Genomic DNA, 24311 nt, shown 5'->3' with positions numbered 1-24311 from the left:
GCATCTGTAGTTCTTGCTATCGCTACATCTCAGAGTACAACCGGTCCTTGATCAAGAGGGGCACACAGTTTAATTTAGATAAGTGTGAGGTGTTGCATTTTGCTAAGGAAAATTGGTGCAGGACTTATATATTTCATGGTAGATTCCTCTTCATGGAGAGCATTGCTGAACAAAGAGACCTTGGGGTGCAGGTTCATACGGCCTTGAAGGTGGAGTCCCAGGTAGACAGGATAGTGAAGAAGGCATTTGGTGCACTGGCATTTATTGATCAGTGCATTGAGTATGGAAGTTGGGATGTCATGTTATGGCTCTAAAGGACATTGGTTAGGCCACTTTTGGAATACTGTGTTCAGTTCTGGTCTCCCTGCTGTACAAATGATTTTGTTTAAACTTAAAAAAGGTGGAGGAAAGATTTACAAGGATACTGCTGGGCTGTGGGTGTTTAAGCCACAGGGACAGGCTGAATAGGCTGTGGCTGTTTTCTCTGGAGTATTGGAAGTTGAGGTTTATAAACCTTACAGAGATTTATAAATTCATGAGGGGCATGGATAAGGTAAATAGCCAAAACCTTTTTCCCCGGATAGGGGATAGTTTCCAAAACTAGAGGGCATAGATTTAATGTGAGGGGGGAAAGATATAAAAAAGACTTAAGGGGCAGCGTTTTCACACAGAGGGTGATACCTGTATGGAATGAGCTGCCAAAGGAAGTGGTGGAGGCTGGTACAATTACGACATTTAAAAGGCATCTGGATGGGGATATGAATAGGAAAGGTTTAGAGAAATATGGGCCAAATGCTGGCAAGTGGGACTAGATTAGTTTAGGATATCTGGTTGACATGGACGAGTTGGATCAAAGAGTCTGTTTTTGTGCTGTACAACTCAATGACTCTACAACACCATGGGTGTTTCATCCCACCATGTTTATGCCAACCATGGTTAATTTTTATTCATTTGTTTGATGTGGGTGTTGCTGGCTGGCCAGAATTTATTGCTCATCACAGTTGCCCTTGATAAGGTGGTGGTGAGCTGCATCTTGAACCTTCGCAGTCCACTTGCTGTGGGTTGACCCACAATGCCTTGAGGGAGGGACTTCCAGGATTTTCACCCAGTGACAGTGAAGGAGTGGTGATATATTTCTAAGTCAGGATGGTGAGTGGTGTGGAGAGGTACTTGAAGGTGTGGTGTTCCCATGTGCAGGTAGTGCTGCCGTAATGCGTGTTTTGTTAACACGAATTGACTGTTATGCGATTGATGAAAAGTGAATGCTGTTTATAAAAAGCAAAGTTTCTGCTGTACTGGTATAGCAGTTTTCTATGGCAATTTCCCTTTAACGTGATTTTTTATGGCGATTTTCTATAGCGCAAGGTCTCACAAGAATGCAATTATCACATTACAGAAGAACTACCTGTATAACCAGCCCAGCTCGTCCCCTCCTCACACCACATCCCAAAACCAGCCCAGCCTGTCCTCGCCTCCCTAACCTGTTCTTTTTCTCACCCATCCCTTCCTCCCACCTCAAGCCGCACCTCCATTTCCTACCTACTAACCTCATCCCACCTCCTTGACCTGTCTGTCCTCCGTGGACTGACCTATCCCCTCCCTACCTGTACTCTCCTCTCCACCTATCTTCTTTTCCCTCCATCTTCGGTCCGCCTCCCCCTCTCTCCCTATTTATTCCAGAACCCTCTCCCCATCCCCCTCTCTGATGAAGGGTCTAGGCGTGAAATGGCTCCTGAGATGCTGCTTGCCCTGCTGTGTTCATCCAGCTTCACACTTTGTTATCTTGTATCTGCTGCCCTTGACCTTCTAGATGGAAATAGAACATAGAACATAGAACAGTACAGCACAGAACAGGCCCTTCAGCCCACGATGTTGTGCCGACCATTGATCCTCATGTATGCACCCTCAAATTTCTGTGACCATATGCATGTCCAGCAGTCTCTTAAATGACCCCAATGACCTTGCTTTCACAACTGCTGCTGGCAACGCATTCCATGCTCTCACAACTCTCTGTGTAAAGAATCCGCCTCTGACATCCCCTCTATACTTTCCTCCAACCAGCTTAAAACTATGACCCCTCGTGTTAGCCATTTCTGCCCTGGGAAATAGTCTCTGGCTATCAACTCTATCTATGCCTCTCATTATCTTGTATACCTCAATTAGGTCCCTTCTCCTCCTCCTTTTCTCCAATGAAAAGAGACCGAGCTCAGTCAACCTCTCTTCATAAGATAAGCCCTCCAATCCAGGCAGCATCCTGGTAAACCTCCTCTGAACCCTCTCCAAAGCATCCACATCTTTCCTATAATAGGGCGACCAGAACTGGACGCAGTATTCCAAGTGCGGTCCAACCAAAGTTTTATAGAGCTGCAACAAGATCTCATGACTCTTAAACTCAATCCCCCTGTTAATGAAAGCCAAAACACCATATGCTTTCTTGCCACTTGGGTGGCCATTTTATGGTCATGGTTTTTGGAAAGTGCTGTCTGAGGATCTGAATGATGCCATTCTAAATTAATCTCATCTGTCGGGACATGATCCTTTATCCCTTTATTCCCTACCTGTTCATGTGTCTGCCTCAGGGCCTCTTAAACATTGCTGTTATATATGTCTCTACCATCTCCCCTGGCAGAGCATTTCAGGCACTTACCCCTCTCTGCTTAAAAAAATTGCCTCACATCTCCTTCAGATTTACATCCCTCTCACTTTACACCAATGCCCACTAGTATTTGACATTTTCACCCTGGGTAAATGAGTCTGACTATCAAGCTTATCCACGCATCTTCAAATTTTATAAACTTCCATCAGGTCACCTCTCGGCATCCAGTGCTCTCGCAAAAACAATCTAAATTTGTCCAAATTCTCCTTATAGCTATACACTCCAGTCCAGGTAACACGCAGGTAAGTCTCTTTTGCATCCTATCTGGAGCTTTCACATCTTTTCTCCAGTGTGGTAACCTGAACTGCCCACAATACTCCAAATGTGGCCTAACTAAAGTTTTATACATCTGCAATATCATTTGCCAACTTTTATACTCAATGCACCAACCAGTGGAGGCAGGCCTGCTATATGTCTTCTTTACCATCTTATCCACTTGTATTGCCACTTTAGGGAGATATGGACTTGCATTCCAAGATCTCTCTGCATATCAATGCTCCTAAGGTCCCTGCATTTACTGCCCAACTTTCCTGTTACACTTGACCTCTCATTTAGCGAGATTAAATCTGCCATTTGTCTGCCCAACTTTCCAACTGACCTATGTCCTGTAGTTTCTTTTGACAACCTTCCTCATTATCCATAACTCTACCAATTTGCGTGTCATCAGCTGCAACCTTATTAATCAGACCACCTACATTTACATCCAAATCATTTATATAAATTACAAACAGCAGAGGCCCCAGCAATGATCCTCGCTGAATACCATTAGTCGCAGCTCCAGTCAGAAAAATATCCCTCCACAACTACCCTATGTCTCCTATGACCAAAACAGTTTTGTATTTGGATCACCAACTCACTGTGCATCCCATATGATTTAATTTTTTGGACCAGTCTACCATCAGGGATCTTGTTAAATCCTGTAGTAAAGTCAATGCACATAACATCCACTGCCCTACCCTCAGCAGTCATCTTCATCACTGCTTCAAAACCTCAATCAAATTTATGAAACAAGACCTCTCCCACATAAAGCCATGCTGACCATCCCAATAAGTCCATTCTTTTCCAAATGTGAATAAACCCTGTCCCAAAAAATCTTCATTCATAATTTACCAGTGACATAAGAATCACTGACGCAAAATAGAGAACTCACCAGCACTCCAGCAGGGGAGTCAGCGTGGGATCAGCACAGAATTGGAAAGTCCAGGTTTTGAGCCAATTAATTCAACCATAATCTCACCTCATGCATATTGATCAGGAATTCTCAGGAGAATCTGTATTGGTGTCCACCAGCTGAAGGACTCTACTAGACTGAACCAATTACCCTGATGACCAGGAAAACAGCCTGATCAGCCTGTTAGGTAGGTCACAAGCCCTCTTAGAGGAAAACAGTGATTCTTGGTCTCCTTCAAAGGAAATTACCCGAAATTTATATAAAATATATATATATTAACAGCAAAGCTGGACATCACTGATAATGCAATCAAGTGAAACAGAGACCGAAGTGAATAAGGCTTTAGTGAAGTCCTGCTCAACCATGCCTTTAGACATGGTGTAAATAGCAAACAAATGTTCATCAGTTTACACTAGTATGGTGTCCAGTCTCAGCTCTCAAAAACATCTGCTCACAAGCCAGAGAGATTCTTGGTCAGAAATATGAAACAAGAAGGGGATGGTCTATGTCCTATGTTCTATGGTCACTCTTTTAGGACTGTATTACAGATGCCCAAATAGCCATTGGGTACTAGAGAAGCAAATGTGCAGAGCGATTGCAGATACCTGTGGGAATATTAAGTAGTATTGTTGGAGATTTTAATTTCCCCTGTATTGACTGGCCCACCCAGACTATAAAAGGCCCGGATTGGTGGAATATTTCAGTGTCCAAGGAAATTTCCTAGATCAATATGTAAAGGCGCCTAATTGGGCGGGGGGGGGGGGGGGGGTGGGGGTGGTTGTGTAACACTGGACCTCCTCTTCGGAAACGAGGTCGGGCAAGTGACTGAAGTGTTAGTGGGAGAGCACTTTGGACCCAGTGACCATAAGTCTCTTAGCTTTAATATAGTTATGGAAAAAAGTAGGACAGGTCCACAGGTTTAGAAGGATATGGACCAAATGTGGGCAGTTGAAACTAGCTGAGTGGGTACATTGGTCAGCATGGACCAATTTCAGCTGAGGGGCCTGTTTCCATGCTGTATTAGCCTTTGATTCTACTACTTTATGTAAAGATAGTCAAAGCCTCTACCATCATCATTTGTAGCTTTGAACTGAACATGCATGTTAAAATAAATGCTATCATGGCAATTTGTATTCTTTGGTGGAATAGTTGGCATGGTTGATAAGACAGGAATTGTGGATCAGATTTGTGCCAATAACATGAGGTTCAATCTCTCTTTCTGGTTGGGATGAATTCAAGGAAGTCACAACACTGTGAATCTAACTTTGGGCTGAGAGTTTTAAAAAAAATCCAAAGACTATCAATACAATTATGGCCAAGACATAATAAGAACTGCAGATGCTGGAGAATCTGAGATAACAAGGTGTAGAGCTGGATGAACACAGCAGGCCAAACAGCGTCATCTGACGAAGGGTTTAGGACCAAAACGTCAGCCTTCCTGCTCCTATGATGATGCTTGGCCTGCTGTGTTCATCCAGATCTACACTTTGTTATCTCCAATTATGGCCAAAGTGGGTTTTATTCAACGTCAAAACACATATCAGCAAAGATCACTGAATACTAACTAGTAGATGGAAACAAGGGCTGAATTGAGCACACAACTGATTTTCTTTTCATGTGGCTGCTCTCCAGAGAGAGTTTGTGTTTCATGACCAAAATCCATTTTTATTAAAGTACAAAATATGCGTTTTAAAATGTACTATCAGTTGGAGCAAATTGTTCTCAGAACAAACTAAATAAAAATAGATTGAAATCCTATTCATTTCCTGATTATCTTGGTGATAGTAATCTTTTGGCGGAGTCAGAAATTCCTGGGTTCAAACACCAGGCCAAAGAACTGAGTGCATAATTCAGGCTGACACTTTGCAGTTTTGACCGCGAAGCTATCCATTAGATGAGATGTCGAATCTTGCCCTCGACTTCTCTTGTGAAAGATCCCATAGAGCTACTTAAAGAAAGATTAGGTAGTTCTGCATTCCAGCCAATATATATCCCTCAACTGGTATCACTAAAACAGCTGATAATGGGAACTGCAGATGCTGGAGAATCCAAGACAATAAAATGTGAGGCTGGATGAACACAGCAGGCCCAGCAGCATCTCAGGAGCACAAAAGCTGACGTTTCGGGCCTAGACTCTTCATCAGCTGATCATTTCTCTCATTCCTGTCTGTGGGAAAGTGCTGTGTGTAATTTTTCTCCCCTAGTTCCCTTCGTTACGAAAGTGACCAAGCTTGAAAAATACTGCAGTCGTGTGATAGAAAATGTCCTGAGGTTGTGATAAGTGATGCTTTATTTCTCAAGTGGAATCAAAATAATACATTCACTTCTGGTCTTCCTGCTTAAGAAAGGACTTGTGAAACTTGAAAGGATGCAGAAAAAGATTTACAAGGATGTTGCCAGGGTTGGAGGGTTTGGGAGAAGCTGTATAGGCTGGGTTGCATTCCCTGAAGCATTGGAGGCAGAGGGTGACACTAGAGTTATATAAGTTCATGAGGGGCATGGATAGGGTGAATAGCCAAAGTCTTTTCCCCAGGACAGGGGAGTCCAAAACTACAGGGCATAGTTTAAGGTGAGAGGAAAAAGAATTAAATGGCTCCTAAGGGGCAACTTCTTCACGCAGAGGATGGTGTATGTATGAAATGAGCCGCCATAGGAAGTGGTGGTGTCTGGTACAATTACAACATTTAAAAGGCACCTGGATAGGTACATGAATAAGAAGGGTTTAGAGAGATGTGCTAAATGCTGGCAAATAGGTGTAAATTAATTTCAAATATCTGGTTGGGATGGATGCTTTGGTCCGAAGTGTCTGTTTCCTTGCTTTACATTTCTATGACTCCAAGTATATTCTTTTTGGAAGCTGACTCCTCAATCTTCTATTTTCAAGTCTACTTATCATTATCTACATATTTTCCAATATTTTTCCATTAATTATTTATTGCACATTATTTTTTCCATTAATCATTTATTGCATATACCATTAATCAAAAAAATTACAATATTCAGTGGCACAAGATAATTCCTCTGGCTTCTCCTTCTTATAGCCCCTGAAGTTTGTAATCACTTCCAGCAATATTACTTACGATTTGTGTGAGTTTCAGCTGGCCACAAAAGGGACACATCTGAATGAGGAAATATTTTAGCTCTGTAATTTTTGGTGAAATGCAAAACATTTATACTTTCACTGCTGTTAGTGAACTAAGTATCCACTCTTAATTAACAATGCAATAATCACTTCCCTGTTGTTTAAGATCATTTGTGCTCTAAGTAAGTTATTAATGAGAACTGTGGTGAGAAATTACTATGATTAATAAACAGTGGCCCAGATTTTCCGCTGGCCAGAAAAACCTTATTTCAAAGTAGATGAGTCCATTGACAAATCCTGGAATTAAAACAAGATCTAAAAGTGGGGAGAGATAATGGGAACTGCAGATGCTGGAGATTCCAAGATAATAAAATGTGAGGCTGGATGAACACAGCAGGCCAAGCAGCATCTCAGGAGCACAAAAGCTGACGTTTCGGGCCTAGACCCTTCATCAGAGAGAAGGTCTCTCTCTGATGAAGGGTCTAGGCCCGAAACGTCAGCTTTTGTGCTCCTGAGATGCTGCTTGGCCTGCTGTGTTCATCCAGCCTCACATTTTATTATCTAAAAGTGGGAGCGTGATTTCATATGCAACGAATGCTAAAGTTACAATCTGTCAAGAGATAATTGTCTAACTGACCAGAATTAGACTGATAATTTTTATTTTCTGCCAGTAGGAATTTTTTTTTAATGTGGTGTATTTTATGCTTCTTGCAGATGTCCTTATGGATATACAGGAAGGTACTGTCAGTTTGGAAGATCCCAAGCACCAACCCATTCAACAGGTACTTAATGAAGTTCAAAAAATCATAATATTCAATGGCACAATGTAACTCCTCTAGCTTGTCATCCTTATGGCCACCAAAGTTTATAATTACTTTATACTTCCAGCAATATTACTGTAGGATGGCACAGTGGCTGAGTGGTTGGCACTGCCACCTCACAGTGCCAGGGACCTGGGTTTGATTCCACCCTTGGGCGACTGTCTGTGTGGAGTTTGCACATTCTCCCCGTGTCTGTATGGGTTTCCTCCGGGTGCTCCAGTTTTCTCCCACAGTCCAAAGATGTGCAGGTTAGGTGGATTGGCCATGCTAAATTGCCTGTGGCATTCAAGGATGAGTGGATTAGCTGGGTTATAGGGGGATGGGTCTGGGTGGGATGCTGTGAGAGTCAGTGTGGACTTGTTGGGCGCAAGGGCCTGTTTCCACAATGAAGGGATTCTATCATCTTATGATTTGTGTGACCTTCAACTGGCCACAAAAGGGACGTATCTGAAAAAGGAAAGAAGATTTTGCTCTTTAATTTTTTGTGAAATGCAAAATAATTTTTGCACAAAATGCAAAATTAACAATAATTAATTAAAAATACAATAATGAATACTATAAAGAGAATCATTGGGATTTGTCAGAATTATTTGTTGATATATTTAATGCAAAGTATCGATCCCAAAGCGTTACAAGCTCACAGTTTGTGTAAAATCCTTCCCTTGAAGTAATATCAATTCCGATAAATTAATTCTCAGGAACAATCAGATCTCCTACAAGTGATTCTACTGTTTAAACCTTTGGATCTCCCAACATTCATTATGCAATAATTTAGACAGTTATGAAATAATGTGATAAATACTTGCTTATCTATGAATATAGATTAAAAAAAACTACCTACAAACTAAAACAGACAGTGTAGAAATAAAATAATTCATAAAAATATCATTAGCATGCAAAATAACAAAGCAAGTTGCTTTCTTAAATTATTATTAGGTAAGTTGTTATATATTTGTTTTTTCCAAAGAGAATGGCAAAGTCTAATGTTTAAGAGGTTACCCCACAGTTGTATTTGATAGTCATTTAATACGACAGATCCTGGAATTTTGATAAGCTTTTTTGCATTGCAGCAACTGCAGTCTTGTTGACTATTATTATCATCTTAATTCTGGGAGTACTAGCTGGTGGTGCATTTCTGAATTACAGACGGACAGGCTCAATCCTGCCATCTTTTCCTAAGCTTACAAGGTAACAACTCTTATATGTGAATTTACTGACGCCAGGATTTACTAATGTTAAGAATGTGGGGATATCAATGACACACAAGTAGTGTACGATGTCATTGAATAGCACACTGTTTGTTGCACTGGATATATAACATTACATTATTAGCCTTTAAAAAGTGCTTCAACTGTTAAGATTACAAATATACTTGTTAAAAATACATGCTTTTTTCATGCCTTTTACACAGGAATGCTAGGCTTCAATCCAAAAGCAAAGATACATTCACACATTTTTAAAACTGATGGGCTGAATCATGGGAATGATAGTACAGTGTTCACGTTACTGATTCTAAAGCTCATATTAATGCTCTATTGATGTGAATTCAACAGCTGGAGAACTCAATCACGTCTAAATCTTGATGTAAAAGGCTATTTTGAGTAATGATGTCATAAAATTGGTCAGTGCATTGAGTATAAGAACTAGGACATCATGTTGCAGCTGTACAGGATATTGGTGAAGCCACTTTCAGAAAACTGTAGTCAATTCTGGTCTCCCTGCTGTAGGGAAGATGTTAAACTTGAAAGGGTTCAGACAAGGATGTTGCCAGGATTAGAGGGTTTGAGCTATAGGAAACGGCTAAATAGGCTGGGTCTTTTTTTTCCCCCCTAGACCCTTAGAGGCTGAGAGGTGATATAAAAACCTTTTATAGAGGTTTATAAAATCATGATGGGCATGGACATGGTGGATAGCCAAGGGCTTTTTCCCATGGTAGGGGAGTGGTACTAGAGGGTATGGGGTTACTGTAAGAGGGGAAAGATGTAAAGGCAACTTGAGGGTCGATTTTTTTTTCAAACAGATGGTGGTATGTGTATGGAATGAGCTGCTAGAGAAGATTGTGGAGGCTGGTACAATTAAAACATTTAAAAGGCATCTGAATGGGTACATGAATAGGATGGGTTTAGAGGGATATCGGCCAAATAATGGCAAATTGGACCACATCAGTTTAGGATACCTGGTCAGCTTAGACAAGTTGGACCAAGGGGTCTGTTTCTCTGCTATGTAAGTGCAGACTCTATAAAAACCATCAGGTTCACGAATATCCTTAAGGGAAGCAAATCTACCATCTTTAATCAGTCTGGCCTACTTACGACTCTAGATCCACAGCAATGTATTTGATTCCTAAAGAATAACAAAAACATTCTATTAATGCTTGAAATATGAAATAAACACCGATTCTGGAGAAGCTCAGCAGGTCTGCCAACATCTGTGGAGAGAGGCATCTTAGCACTATTACTTCATAAGCAGCTTCAGGCCTGATGAACATATTTGCTAGAAATGACTGCTGCAGAGTCCACTCAACCATTATCAGTAAGCCCAGGAAATCTACCGTGGTTCAATGGAGAGTGCAGGAGGGCATGCCAGGAGCAGCACCAGGCATACCTGAAAATAAGGCATCAACCAAATGAAGCTACCAGACAGGATTATCTGCATGCCAAATAGCATAAGCAGCAAGTGATAGACAGAGCTAAAAGATCCTGCAGCCAAAGAACCTGATCTAAACTCTGCAGTCCTGCCGCACTGAGTGAATGGTGGTAGACAACTAAACAACTCACCGCAGAAAGAGGCTCCACAAATATTCCCAACCTCAGTGATGGAAGAGACAAACACACCAATGCAAAATATAAGGCTAGAGCATCTGCAGCAGTCTTGAGCCAGTAGTGCCAAGTAGATGATCCATCTCAGCCTCCTCCAGTCGTCCCCAGCATCACAAGTACCAGGCTTCAGCCAATTTGATTCACTCCATGTGATATAAGGAACTGGTTGGAGACACCAGATGCTGCAAAAGCTACTGAAGACTTGTGCATCTGCCTGACAATGTGGAAAATTGACCAGGTATGTCTGGTACACAAAAGGCAGAATAAATTGAACCCAACCGATTCCCATCCCGTCAATCTCTGTCAGCAGTAAAGTGATGGAAGGTGTCATCAACAGTGTTATCAAGCAGCACCTGTTCAGCTATAATCTGCTCAGTGTTGCCCAGTTTGGGTTCTGCCAGGGTCATTCAGCTCCTGACCTCATTACAACCTTAGTTAAAGCATGGGTAAAAGAGCTGAATTTCTGAGATGAGAGTGACACCCCTTGACATCAAAGCCACATTTGATCAAGTGTGGCATCAAGGATTCAGAGCAAAACTGGAATCAATGGGTATCAGAGGGCAAACTCTCTGCTGGTTGAAGTCATACCTGGCACATAGGAAGATGGTTGTGGTTGTTGGAGGGCAGTCATCTCAGCTCCAGGATATCTCTGCAGGAGTTCCTCAGGGTAGTGTCCTAGGCCCATCCATCTTCAGTTGCTTCATAAATGAGCTTACCTCCATCATAATGTCATAAGTATGAGGTTTACTGATGATTGCACAACGTTCAGCACTATTCAGGACTTCTCAGATACTGAAAGAGTCCACGTTCACAAGCAACAGGATCTGGACAATATGGTAAGTAATACTTGCATCATAGTCATTGCATGGCATTTGTATCTGCAATAAGAGGGAATATAACTATTGCTCCTTAATATTCAATGGTGTTACCATCACTGAATTCCCCCATTCTCAAGAATCCTTGGAGTTACCCTTGACTAGAAACTCAACTGGACTAACTGCATAAACACTGTCATAGATAACAAAGTGTGGAGCTGGATGAACACAGCAGGCCAAGCAGCATGTCAGGAGCACAAAAGCTGACGTTTCGGGCCTAGACCCTTCATCAGAGAGGGGGATGGGGAGAGGAAACTGGAATAAATAGGGAGAGAGGGAGAGGCGGACCGAAGATGAAGAGAAAAGAAGATAGGTAGAGAAGAGAGTGCAGGTGAGGAGGTAGGGAGGGGATAGGTCAGTCCAGGGAAAATGGACAGGTCAAGGAGGTGGGATGAGGTGGTAGGTAGGAGATGGAGGTGCGGCTTGGGGTGGGAGGAAGGGATGGGTGAGAGGAAGAACAGGTTAAGGAAGCAGAGACAGGCTGGGCTGGTTTTGGGATGCAGTGGGGGGAGGGGATGAGATGAGCTGGTTTTGTGATGCAGTGGGGGGAGGGGACGAACTGGGCTGGTTTTGGGATCAAAATCCTGGAATTCCCTTCCTAAGGACACATGGCTCAACCTAAAGCATGCGGACTGCAGCGGTTTAAAAAGACAGCTCACAACCACCTTCTCAATGGCAGGTCGGAATGGGAAATAATGCTGTCCAGTCATGTCCCATGACTGATTAAATTTTAAAAGATGTCCTAAATTATCCAGCCTGTATCCTATGACTGTCAGGAAGAAACTATTATTGTGGAGTACTGACACATATATACCTATGGTTTACTTGCTCAAATATCAAAGGAACAGTACAAAACTTACCTTTACCTAGGGTATATATTCACTTCCATAAAATGATGCTATATTAAATAATAACTTTTTTTGTTTTTCTTCAGTTTAAGTCGTCTTATGAAGCCTAAAGATAATGGAGTGACATTTAGATCTGGACTGGATACTGGAATAGACAGTGGAGCCTCTGCCATAGACATAGATTCTGCTATTGATGGAGCAATGCAGTTGGTAAGATATAATCAAATTTCTTTTTAAAGCTTGTTATTGTAAAAGTTTATGCCGTGCCAAGTGCTTCACAGATGTGCTTAGTACTTTTACTAAATCTAAATCAATTCTGTTTCTGTAACAGAATGAAAACTTTGTAATGGAGGCAGGAAAGCAACCAGTCACGTTCGAAAATCCCATGTTTGGAATGAAGGGAAATGTTCCCAGTGATGCTCCTGAAGTCCAGCAATCAGCGGTAACTGCAAATAAAATATACAGATGTACCATATGATAATTAAATATATTTACAGTAATTTGTTTATTAAGTTAACTTCAGTTTAGATGGTGATAATAGTCCTATAACTTTATCATATGTTATTGTATTTCAGAATTGCTCAAGTTCTTCTAACATATATATGTCTAAGAAGATTATTTTATTAGCATTTCTTATAATACTTTATTTTGTAATAAAAGATTAGTTGATTTGAACTATATAACGTGTATATATGATATAGTTTAGGAAAGTGAAATAGAATATAGGAAGGGGAGCATGCCATCCAGTCCCTGGAGTCTGTTTCATAATTCAGTTAGATCATGCCTAATCTGGATATCTCTATAATTCAACTAACCCACAACGGTCATATATTCCTTCAAGTCCTTACCTGACAAAAATATATGAATCTTGGATGAATTGACATTTTCAAAACTAACCTCAACAGCTTTTTGAAGGAGAGTGTTCAAGATTTCCACTCCATTTTGTGAGAAGTTTCTTCTGACATCACTCCAAATGAAATTAATTGTATATGCTTATGAAAGACAAGTAAGACAAATATTATATTTTCTTCTATCCTTATTCTAGGCTTCCTCACCAGAAGAACATTTCTATTAATCGGATCAATTCATTCATTAATTCTAAATATCTCAAATAGATCACCCTTCAGTCTTGAAGGGATTCAAAGTTCAATAGGGTTAGGGTTATTCGAAATAACCTTTTATTCAGAAAGTAATGCTTTAAGACCAGCAGCCCTCTTGTCAGTCTGCAGTGTCTCTCTAAGGCTACTATATTCTTACTACACTGGACCTAAAGGTAGTATTCCAGGTACATTCCAAACAAAAAGCTTATTAGAATATAGGATAACGTCCATTTTTCACTTTGTATGTTCTTCTCTCCAGTATTTGACTAACATAATGTTTATTAGATTGGTTAGATATCAACTTTTGGTTCAAGCTATTAAACAGAGACTGCCCAGAGAAATCATACAATCAGGTTCAAAATTTTCTAATCTGAAGATAATACATTTGACATTTTCCTTTTAGGATACAACGGCAGTTGGTGGTGAAACAAATGGAAGCAGTTTTGAGAATCCCATCTCTACATCTATGCCTCCTTTTGTGGAAAAGCCTGTTCCAGCTGGATCACAAGCTCGGGTAAATGGAATGGTGAATTTATGTAAATGGTTTCATTTTATAAGAATTTTTGACATTCTAATTTTGTGTGTATTTTATATGTATAAAAGGACAATAATGAATACATATAAATTAATGTGTGTGTATATATGTATGTACCTGTATTTTAGAGCCATGGTTAAAAACATCTGGAGTACATCCAGCCCATTGTGTATGCAAAAACAACTGCCTATGTACTCTAATCCAATTTTCTACCACTTAGTCAATAGCTTTGTATGTCTTGGCATCACAAGTGTACATCTAAATGCTTCTTAAATGTTATGCTGGTTTCTGCCTTTACCACATTTTGAGACGGTGAGTTTTCGATTCCCCAACCTCTGGGTGAAAATGAAACTTTCTTACATCGCCACTAAAACCTCTGACCCTTAACTTAATTCTGTGACCTCTGATCATTGATCCTTCCTGTCCACTTGGCAATCATGCACCCCCCCACCCCACCTTCTCTGCTCCAAGGTAAACAAGTCAGTCTATCCAATCTCTCTGCTTAACTAAAACTCTCCACCCCAGGTTACATCCTGATGAGATGTCCTCTGCACGCTCTTCAGTGCAATTACATGCCTTCTACAATGTGGACTCTCGAACTGCATGTAATACACTCGCTGTGAGACCGATAGTCAACAAGTACCATAAGAGAAAGTTGAAAAGAACTTTGAAGACTGAATTCAAGGGGACCCAAGTCCTCATAATCGAGGCTTAGCCCAGGGATGGTGTGAGGCCGGAGGCAGCCCACCAGGATGGTGTCTTCTTGGAGTCAGGTTGCTTGTGAATGCAGCCCAAAGCTGGTGGTAAACCCGTGGTTTCCTAGTTTATCCCTTGCTCCCCTCTTGAATAATGGTGTCACACTAGCTGTTGTCATCTGCTGGCACCTCTGTTGTGGCCAGAGAGGAACTTAAAATTATTAGTAATGCCTCTACTGTATTCTTTCGTGCCTTACTCAGCAGCCTGAAATACATTTCATTCACCCCCACAGGTTTATGTACATTTAAGCCTGCTGGACCTTTGAGAACCTTCTCTCTAGTAATGCTAATTTCTTTAAATGTGTCACAACCCTCTTACCTGGTTTATATACCCACATGTTCACGAGTGAGAGAGACAACCAGCACATCTAGAATCCGACTTACATCTTCATCAAAGCACCTACTGCAATCTGATTCCTTGTTCTTGTCCAAGATCCAATAATAGGTTTTCTTCGGTTGCTGTTTCAGATGTGGGACATAGACATTGTCTTTTCGGTGTTATGGACCAGACCAAACCCACCCCCACCTCCAAAAATATATAAAGGAGATAGCCTAAACCCTAACTTTTAACTTAGTTACACTTGCCTTTAAGATGCTCTGTTCCAGATGTAATTTGACTAGTTACACAATTCTGCTTTAAGCAAAACACACATTTTATTCTTACCACCAGTTAAAATACGTACAAAAGAAAGAAGAATTGGAATAACAACTCTGTTGGAAAACTTAAATAAATCTGTTATTTTAAGTAATGTTAAGTACTGAACTGTAACTGTTCCAATATAGTAACACTCCATGAACTCAGCTTGGGAAAGGCAAATTCAGTAAAATAAATTGTCTCACACGTGACTTTGGCAGGGGGAGAGAGAGAACCTAAGCTTTTTAGGTGTAGCAAAGATATGTATAGTTTTGAGAACCAGCTTCAAAGCCCCAGCAACAGCTGAAAGCTAATCTGTGGAAGCTTGACCCTACCCATTTCTGCTGCTTCTATTGTTCCAACTTCCTTTTTTAAAAAACCCAAAGCCTCATAAGCTGTTTACTTTATTGGCTTGGAACAGATAGTTCATTACCTCAGTCTCAACCTTTATTCATTAAATAAAAACAGGCCAAAATACACGTTTTAAAGCCATAGTATTGTCACATTAGCTTTTACTAATAATGTGGGTGGCACACTTCCAGTAATTAATGAACATGTGCACTACCCACTGCATTAGATGGTGGCACTAATGTTATTTTCTTCTTTCAGAAATCGAAGTGGAGCTTTTTAAAACGAAAACCTCAACAAGGGGCAAATTTTGAAAACCCAGTATATGCAGAGGTAATTCTCCTTTCACCTCCTTAACTCCCCCATCCCATCCCCCGCCCCAATACACTCCCTCATCCTCCTCTCCAATATTCTTTTTAACTTTGCCATGTAATTTAACAAAATGCAAAACATAAAATGTTGACTACTCTCTTTAGTATTCCATGTGGTTTCAATATTTTAAAAAAACATATTTGATTATTAATACAATGTTTGGAAAGTAATTTCTCATTATGATTAGTCATGGACAAAGCAGATTTGAAAATTAGTGTTTTGTAAAATTGAGCCAGAATGTTCTTTTCAAGTAAACTGATTAATTAGGGAATAGTTACATTTCGTTGTATTTTAGCACTTTAGGAAATTTATAATGGAACAATTGGAATATGATTCCTTTCTACCACTGCATACAGTTCACCAGAATGACCCGAATAAACATCAGGGGATTCCAGGACTAAACACACAATTCAGAGAATTTTCTTTCACAGACCAGAAGGCAATTTTTTTTATACTTGCCTGAACAACAACTACAGACCATAAATTGTACATCACTGCCACCCTGGATTTTTATAATAGAGCAAAATAAGCACTGAGCAATATGAGACAACAAAATGTGAGGCTGGATGAACACAGCAGGCCAAGCAGCATCTCAGGAGCACAAAAGCTGACGTTTCGGGCCTAGACCCTTCATCAGAGCATTTGTGCTCCTGAGATGCTGCTTGGCCTGCTGTGTTCATCCAGCCTCACATTTTGTTGTCTTGGATTCTCCAGCATCTGCAGTTCCCATTATCACTGAGAGGTATGAGTTGTTTCTTGAATAGCTAGAGCACTTAAAGCAAGGTTTCCACTTTAGTGGCAAGGGATTCTGGCTGAGGTTTCACTTTATCCTGGGCAAAACGACATCAGCCTCAATGTTAGAAAGACATGTATTAGTGCACCCAGTGACAGCCAGAAACCAAGAATCTGGGAGAAACCAGCTGTACTGTATCTCACTTATCAATTTATAATAATATGTTTATTCCATCCCAGCACCCTGTATAGAGCAATCATCCTGAGCACAGTCTTTCAACAGATACTATTAAGGGAATGGGAATCACAGGAAATACTAACAAGTTGTGCTTCGACAGATGAGGTTTTGATTTACCACATCAGAGACAAACAGAGGTGGTCTGTCCGTTCCTTTACCAACAAAGATTGGTCTTTGTTAATCATGTCCAGAATAGTCAGTGCCCCTGTAGAGCCAAGACCGATTGCTGGTGCCTCAGTACAAATCACTTATGCACTTGTGAGGAGGCATAAACTGTGCTGTACTTCTCTAAGTCATGTCCCGTCTACAGAGTCATCCGCAGACTAATCATTATAAATTCAGCAAATGAAGACGCAATTACTTGGCTCCAAGAATTTGCAGTTGCTAAATATATTAGTGTACATATAGGCACGGAATGTGCTTATCACTTCACCAGCTGCTAATATTACATGAATTAAATCATATCCTATTAGGTATATCAGGACACTTCTGCCTTTGCCAATCAGCAGAAAAGCAATGGCAAAGTTATATCATATGTAGACTTTGGATGCCAGGTGAAGCCAAAAGTTGAACTTGTTTTACTTGTTAGCAGCCCAACGTTGATGCTACAATAGTATCAGAGATAATGGGAACTGCAGATGCTGGAGAATCCAAGACAACAAAATGTGAGGCTGGATGAACACAGCAGGCCAAGCAGCATCTCAGGGGCACAAAAGCTGACATTTTGGGCCTAGACCCTTCATCAGAGAGGGGGATGGGGTGAGGGTTCTGGAATAAATAGGGAGAGAGGGGGAGGCGGACCGAAGATGGAGAGAAAAGAAGATAGGTGTAGAGGAGAGTATAGGTGGGGAGGTAGGGAGGGGATAGGTCAGTCCAGGGAAGACGGACAGGTCAAGGAGGTGGGATGAGGTTAGTAGGTAGATGGGGGTGCGGCTTGGGGTGGGAGGAAGGGATGGGTGAGAGGAAGAACAGGTTAGGGAGGCAGAGACAGGTTGGACTGGTTTTGGGATGCAGTGGGTGGAGGGGAAGAGCTGGGCTGGTTATGTGGTGCAGTGGGGGGAGGGGACGAACTGGGCTGGTTTAGGGATGCAGTTGGGGAAGGGGAGATTTTGAAACTGGTGAAGTCCACATTGATACCATTAGGCTGCAGGGCTCCCAGGCGGAATATGAGTTGCTGTTCCTGCAACCTTCGGGTGGCATCATTGTGGCACTGCAGGAGGCCCATGATGGACATGTCATCTAAAGAATGGGAGGGGGAGTGGAAATGGTTTGCGACTGGGAGGTGCAGTTGTTTGTTGCGAACTGAGCGGAGGTGTTCTGCAGAGCGGTCCCCAAGCCTCCGCTTGGTTTCCCCAATGTAGAGGAAGCCACACCGGGTACAGTGGATGCAGTATACCACATTGGCAGATATGCAGGTGAACATCTGCCAATGTGGTATACTGCATCCACCTGCACATCTGCCAATGTGGTATACTGCATCCAACAGTCCCTCGTCCGCACCTACACAGGCCCCAAACCCCACCTCTTCCTCCGGTACATTGATGACTGTATCGGTGCCGCCTCTTGCTCCCCGGAGGAGCTCGAACAGTTCATCCACTTCACCAACACCTTCCACCCCAACCTTCAGTTCACCTGGGCCATCTCCAGCACATCCCTCACCTTCCTGGACCTCTCAATCTCCATCTCAGGCAACCAGCTTGTAACTGATGTCCATTTCAAGCCCACCGACTCCCACAGCTACCTAGAGTACACCTCCTCCCACCCACCCTCCTGCAAAAATTCCATCCCCTATTCCCAATTCCTCCGCCTCCGCCGCATCTGATCCCACGGTAAGACATTCCACTCACGCACATCCCAGATGTCCAAGTTCTTCCAGGACCGCAACTTTCCCCCCACAGTGATCGAGAACGCCCTCGGCCGCGTCTCCCGTATTTCCCACAACATGTCCCTCACACCCCGCCCCTGCCACAACCGCCCAAAGAGGATCCCCCTCGTTCTCACACACCACCCCACCAACCTCCGGATACAACGCATCATCCTCCGACACTTCCGCCATCGACAATCCGACCCCACCACCCAAGACATTTTTCCATCCCCACCCCTGTCTGCTTTCCGGAGAGACCACTCTCTCCGTGACTCCCTTGTTCGCTCCACACTACCCTCCAACCCCACCACACCCGGCACCTTCCCCTGCAACCGCAGGAAATGCTACACTTGCCCCCACACCTCCCCCCTCACCCCCATCCCAGGCCCCAAGATGACATTCCACATTAAGCAGAGGTTCACCTGCACATCTGCCAATATGGTATACTGCATTCACTGTACCCGGTGTGGCCCCCTCTACATTGGGGAAACCAAGCGGAGGCTTGGAGACCACTTTGCAGAACTCCTCCGCTCAGTTCGCAACAAACTACTGCACCTCCCAGTCGCAAACCATTTCCACTCCCCCTCCCATTCTTTAGATGACATGTCCATCATGGGCCTCCTGCAGTGCCACAATGATGCCACTCGAAGGTTGCAGGAACAGCAACTCATATTCCGTCTGGGAACCCTGCAGCCTAATGGTATCAATGTGGACTTCACCAGTTTCAAAATCTCCCCTTCCCCAACTGCATCCCTAAACCAGCCCAGTTCGTCCCCTCCCCCCACTGCACCACACAACCAGCCCAGCTCTTCCCCTCCACCCACTGCATCCCAAAACCAGTCCAACCTGTCTCTGCCTCCCTAACCTGTTCTTCCTTTCATCCATCCCTTCCTCCCACCCCAAGCCGCACCCCCATCTACCTACTAACCTCATCCCACCTCCTTGACCTGTCCGTCTTCCCTGGACTGACCTATCCCCTCCCTACCTCCCCAGCTATACTCTCTCCACCCATCTTCTTTTCTCTCCATCTTCGGTCCGCCTCCCCCTCTCTCCCTATTTATTCCAGAACCCTCACCCCATCCCCCTCTCTGATGAAGGGTCTAGGGCCGAAACGTCAGCTTTTGTGCTCCTGAGATGCTGCTTGGCCTGCTGTGTTCATCCAGCCTCACATTTTGTTGTCTTTGATGCTACAATATTTCAATTGTAATGATTCTCTTTCTGCATCACAAGGGAATCATGTTGCAAAACTTGTTTTCAATTGATTGAAGTGACTTGTCAATAATTTGCTGTTAATAAAATAAAAAAAAGCAATCTAATAATGGATATTCTAAAAGGACAGTTTTCTTAAGACAAATTTATTTAATAGATTTTGAGTGACTGAATTTTAATACATGCATGCCTTTATTTTCTACTTCCTAGTGCCAGAAACAGCAACAAACAAATAACCCAACTGGAGAAACCGTTGCCGTTTCTCATACTTCTGGATTACCTCCAAGTAAGTCACGTTCGAAAAAAGACGAACCTTTGACATATAGTCCTACAGAGAATACTTTCAAAGATACAGCTACTCTTGTCAAAGAAGATTCAAATGCATAATTCAAAGCTGAACTGAAGGAGAGATAGACTTTCCTCCAATACATTCTATTTTTATATACACCCAGCATATTTGGACATGTCATAAATATTTGGTAAAAGATACCTTTTAAAGATAATTAGAATGAGCCAACAGCTGTTAAAAGAGGTGGTCTGTCTGTTCCTTTACCTTCAGTAATATTTTGTGCCAGCTTTTTTTTTTGTTGTTCTTATCTGAGAAAACTTTTAATCCAGGGGTACTTTTTGTACTTCTTTGCACTGGACTTGTGTAAAAGTTTGAAATATGTAATGTTATAAATATGTTGTACATTTGTAAATTTTGAAGAGATTATGACAATTATGTTGCCAAGGGTATGACTGATTTATGCTGAAGGTTGCAATCAGTGGAAACCTAAAGATTGAAGTAAGACTACTGATTTTAATATAAACAAAAGTAATTCTAAATGTGAAAACTACTGATCTTGCCACATAATAAGAATTCTTCATAAACACATTTTGATGAAACTAAATGATAGAAAACATATATAAAGCACATACACTGGAGCATTCGCATTTTAGTTATTTGTACACATTGAAATTCATAATAAATGATCATTCAGACTATGCTAAACTAATTGTTAATCACAGAAAACACACACACACACACACACACACACACACACACACACACACACACACACACACACACACACACACACACACACACACACAGTCGAGATATGCTCCAATCCTGGTAAGCAAAGAAGATCTTCACAAAAAAGTTCATTTGATTATTCAAAATTAAATATTCATAAAACTATTGTTGCATAATTGTTTCTTCTGAAATCTGAGTAGTTTAATTTTGTTCATTTTTAGTTAGTTGTGATTCAGCAGGCCGTTGCTGAAGTCATGGGTGTAGGACCAAACAGCATAAGGGAAAGCACTGTCGAACACCAAGGTGTCATGTGCAAAAAATGGTAGCTATAGAACTTATGATAAAAACCTAAATAATGAATAATCTGAGGACAGACTCATCAATTGGGTTAAAATAAATTGTAGAAGATACTTCCTAACATTTTATGTGGAGGAAATATAGGATCAATCAGAAAATTTGAATCAATAATATTTTTCTTTTAATTTGACTTCCAGCTTTACAATTCATTTACTTTGGTGCAACAGGAATAGTCATATTCACTGGTTTGAATTGAATTCTACTTCTTGTAAATCAAAAGTTTTGAAATTGGAGAGGAAGAACAGAGTTTGTTTCTAACTGTAATACTCTTTGCAAAAAAGAACTGTGGATTGAGGGAAACATCTACTTTTTAAAAAAAATGCTTTTCTGACCACTGAAGCTTTCAAAGGAACCAGATGAAATCAGTTTATTCTGGTCCAGTTATGAATATGAGCAAAATATCTATTGATTATAAAATGCTTTGATATTTTCAGATATTCCTTTAATTACAATCAAATACATTGTGAAAAGTAAGTACAATTTAAAACTGGAAAATAGAACCAATGGGAAATACAGCATTGGATACAGGCGACTGTTTTTTACAGATTACACTTTAAATATATACCTCATGACCAATATTAAAATGATTAGGCCCGGATATGTTCTCTTATCCGTCAGGATTCAAGGAATGATTGGGATGACAGTTCATCTTGGCTTACTTCACACTGAAGTACAATTCCAACAGGCAATATCCAGTAAATGGCCTAGACTAGCTGCCTAAATTTTAGCTAAAGGTCTGCACATCTACTCCATATTGATTGTACTTAATGTGATTATAGTTTTATATATTTTACATCGTAATAATGAATATTTTAGAATCCTTTGTATGCTAATTTTTATGGATGTATTTTAATTAGCATGAAATTTATGTTGTACTTCGATCAAGAAAAAAAATTGTTACTGGAATAAATATGCTCAAAATGTCCAATAAATTTTGTTATTTTATCATACCTTGGTATCGTTTTGTTGTTCTTATAGAAGAAAATTGTCAGGGGGTGGGAAGTACTTTAAAACAGCACTTTCCCGGGAGAAATTCACTGTTAGTTATTTTGCTTGCTGAGATAATTGCCTATATAGCTTATATTCACACTTTACCACCAGAAGTTCCAGACTGGAATGATGACCTTAGTTGTCAACACTTAACATTTCCTTTCAAAGCACCACGGAAAGATAAAATTGAACAATAATTTTTGGTAAGATTTGCATGACAATATGCTTTTGTAATAATTTCTTTGGGTGATTCTTAGTTCTTTTTTGACCAAGTGTAAATTGCATCAAGTTTATTAGAGGGATTCTTGCTAAAAGGCCAAATGAGATTTCTCACCAAATTTTACCAAGCACGCCACATTAATAGCCATTCTTGCTCCTATGGTGTCTATCACATTGCCTAGTTTCTGCCCCATCTTACCACATGCTATTCCAAGAACAACTCACTACTGTCTAGACCTCCCAGAAATAACTGATATTGCTGGCAGAGGGCCATCTTTAAAAGCCCATTATGCATCCAGAGAAATAGACATGTTCAAGTTTGGTATGGGTCTGAAGAATGAATACTGAAGAACAATCATACTGGACTCAAAATATTACTACTGTTTCTCTCTCCACAAACATGACCAGACCAGCCAACTTTCTCCAGTGTTCTGCATCTTTGTTCCAGGCTTTAAAATTACAATTCTCATCACCACACTCTCAAGTGCTTCTCTAACTCCAGCTTCATAGAATCTCTACAGTATGGAAACAGGCCATTTGGCCCAACAAGTCCACACCACCCCTCCAAAGAGTATCCCACCCAGCCTCATTCCCCTATATTTCCCATGTCTAACCCACACATCCCTGGGAACTGTAGCCTGGTTAATCCACCTATCCTGCATATCTTTGGAGTGTGGGAGGAAACTGGAGCACCCGAAGGAAACCCACAGACACAGGGAGAATGTGCAAACTCCACACAGGCAGTTACCCGAGGTTGGAATCGAACCCAGGTCCCTGGCACTGTGAGGCAGCAGTGCTAACCACTGAGTCACGTTATTGTGTGTCCACTCACTTTGCATTTATTGGTGGTTATGCATTCAGCCAGAATGGCTCCTTATTCCGGAATTCTTTCTTCCACTACCTTACTTGACATTCTCTTCTCTCCCATGTCAATGGCCAAGCTTTCCTTCACTCTCTTAATAGTTCCTTCCTTGCTTGGCATCATTTTGTTTAATTCACACATCAGTAAAGTATGTTAATACATTTTTTCTTGGAAATGGTAACTATTTAAATGCAAACTGTTGTCATTGCCTTTTCAAATAATGTACTTGTTGTACTCTATGCTTAACTTTTTGCAGCAGATCTGGGCATATTCCTGATGTCTATATTTTCAGCCAGGGACTTTACATGCCTGTATCCACACATGGCAATGCATTTTACTCCTACTGCAGCACAGAAACCTCACCACTACTATGGAGTTGCACACTTCTCAACTCCCCTTCTGGTGTCTTACTCAAGTGTGAAACTGCTGATGCCACACCAATATGTTCTGCAAAAATATTAATAATTTCACTTACATGTCTCATTCAGATCCTTGAGCACCAAACTATTAATTTTCTCCATTCTAAGTCCATAAAATGCTCAGGGATGATACAAGAACCAAATGGATGAATTAAGAATTAGAACATAGAACATAGAAAAATACAGCATAGTATAGGCCCTTCAGCCCACAATGTTGTGCTGACCTATTATCCTACTATGATCAAACTACCCTGCATACCCTACATTTTACTATCCTCCATGTGCCTATCCAAGAGTCACTTAAAAGTCTCTGAAGTATCTGACGTATGCATATGCATATAGATATGCACAGAAATTGGTCTATTTTGCTTTGAATATAGTTCAAAA

At 41.2% G+C, this 24311-nt stretch overlaps 1 protein-coding gene across 3 annotated transcripts in view; it reads left to right on the top strand.

The window, feature by feature from the left end:
• Window positions 1–22379, top strand: part of lrp2a (low density lipoprotein receptor-related protein 2a) — a 313171-nt gene extending 290792 nt beyond the window's left edge. For 2 of the 3 annotated variants that reach the window (XM_059647357.1, XM_059647359.1), the window contains 7 exons: window positions 7624–7691; window positions 8801–8918; window positions 12359–12482; window positions 12604–12714; window positions 13776–13886; window positions 15906–15977; window positions 20270–22378. In XM_059647357.1, the coding sequence (XP_059503340.1) occupies window positions 7624–7691; window positions 8801–8918; window positions 12359–12482; window positions 12604–12714; window positions 13776–13886; window positions 15906–15977; window positions 20270–20446 (781 nt within the window). In that variant the 3' untranslated portion in view covers window positions 20447–22378. Of the gene's footprint in view, window positions 1–7623; window positions 7692–8800; window positions 8919–12358; window positions 12483–12603; window positions 12715–13775; window positions 13887–15905; window positions 15978–20269 lie in introns of all 3 variants that reach the window. The other variant, XM_059647356.1, reaches the window with a different exon arrangement.
• The last annotated feature ends 1932 nt before the right edge of the window (window positions 22380–24311 follow it).

The sequence above is a fragment of the Stegostoma tigrinum genome, chromosome 7 (genome assembly GCF_030684315.1).
Source record: "Stegostoma tigrinum isolate sSteTig4 chromosome 7, sSteTig4.hap1, whole genome shotgun sequence".
Classification (NCBI taxonomy): domain Eukaryota; kingdom Metazoa; phylum Chordata; class Chondrichthyes; order Orectolobiformes; family Stegostomatidae; genus Stegostoma; species Stegostoma tigrinum.
Note: the sequence above shows the minus strand (reverse complement) of the source record. Positions and strands in the feature narration are given on the sequence as shown.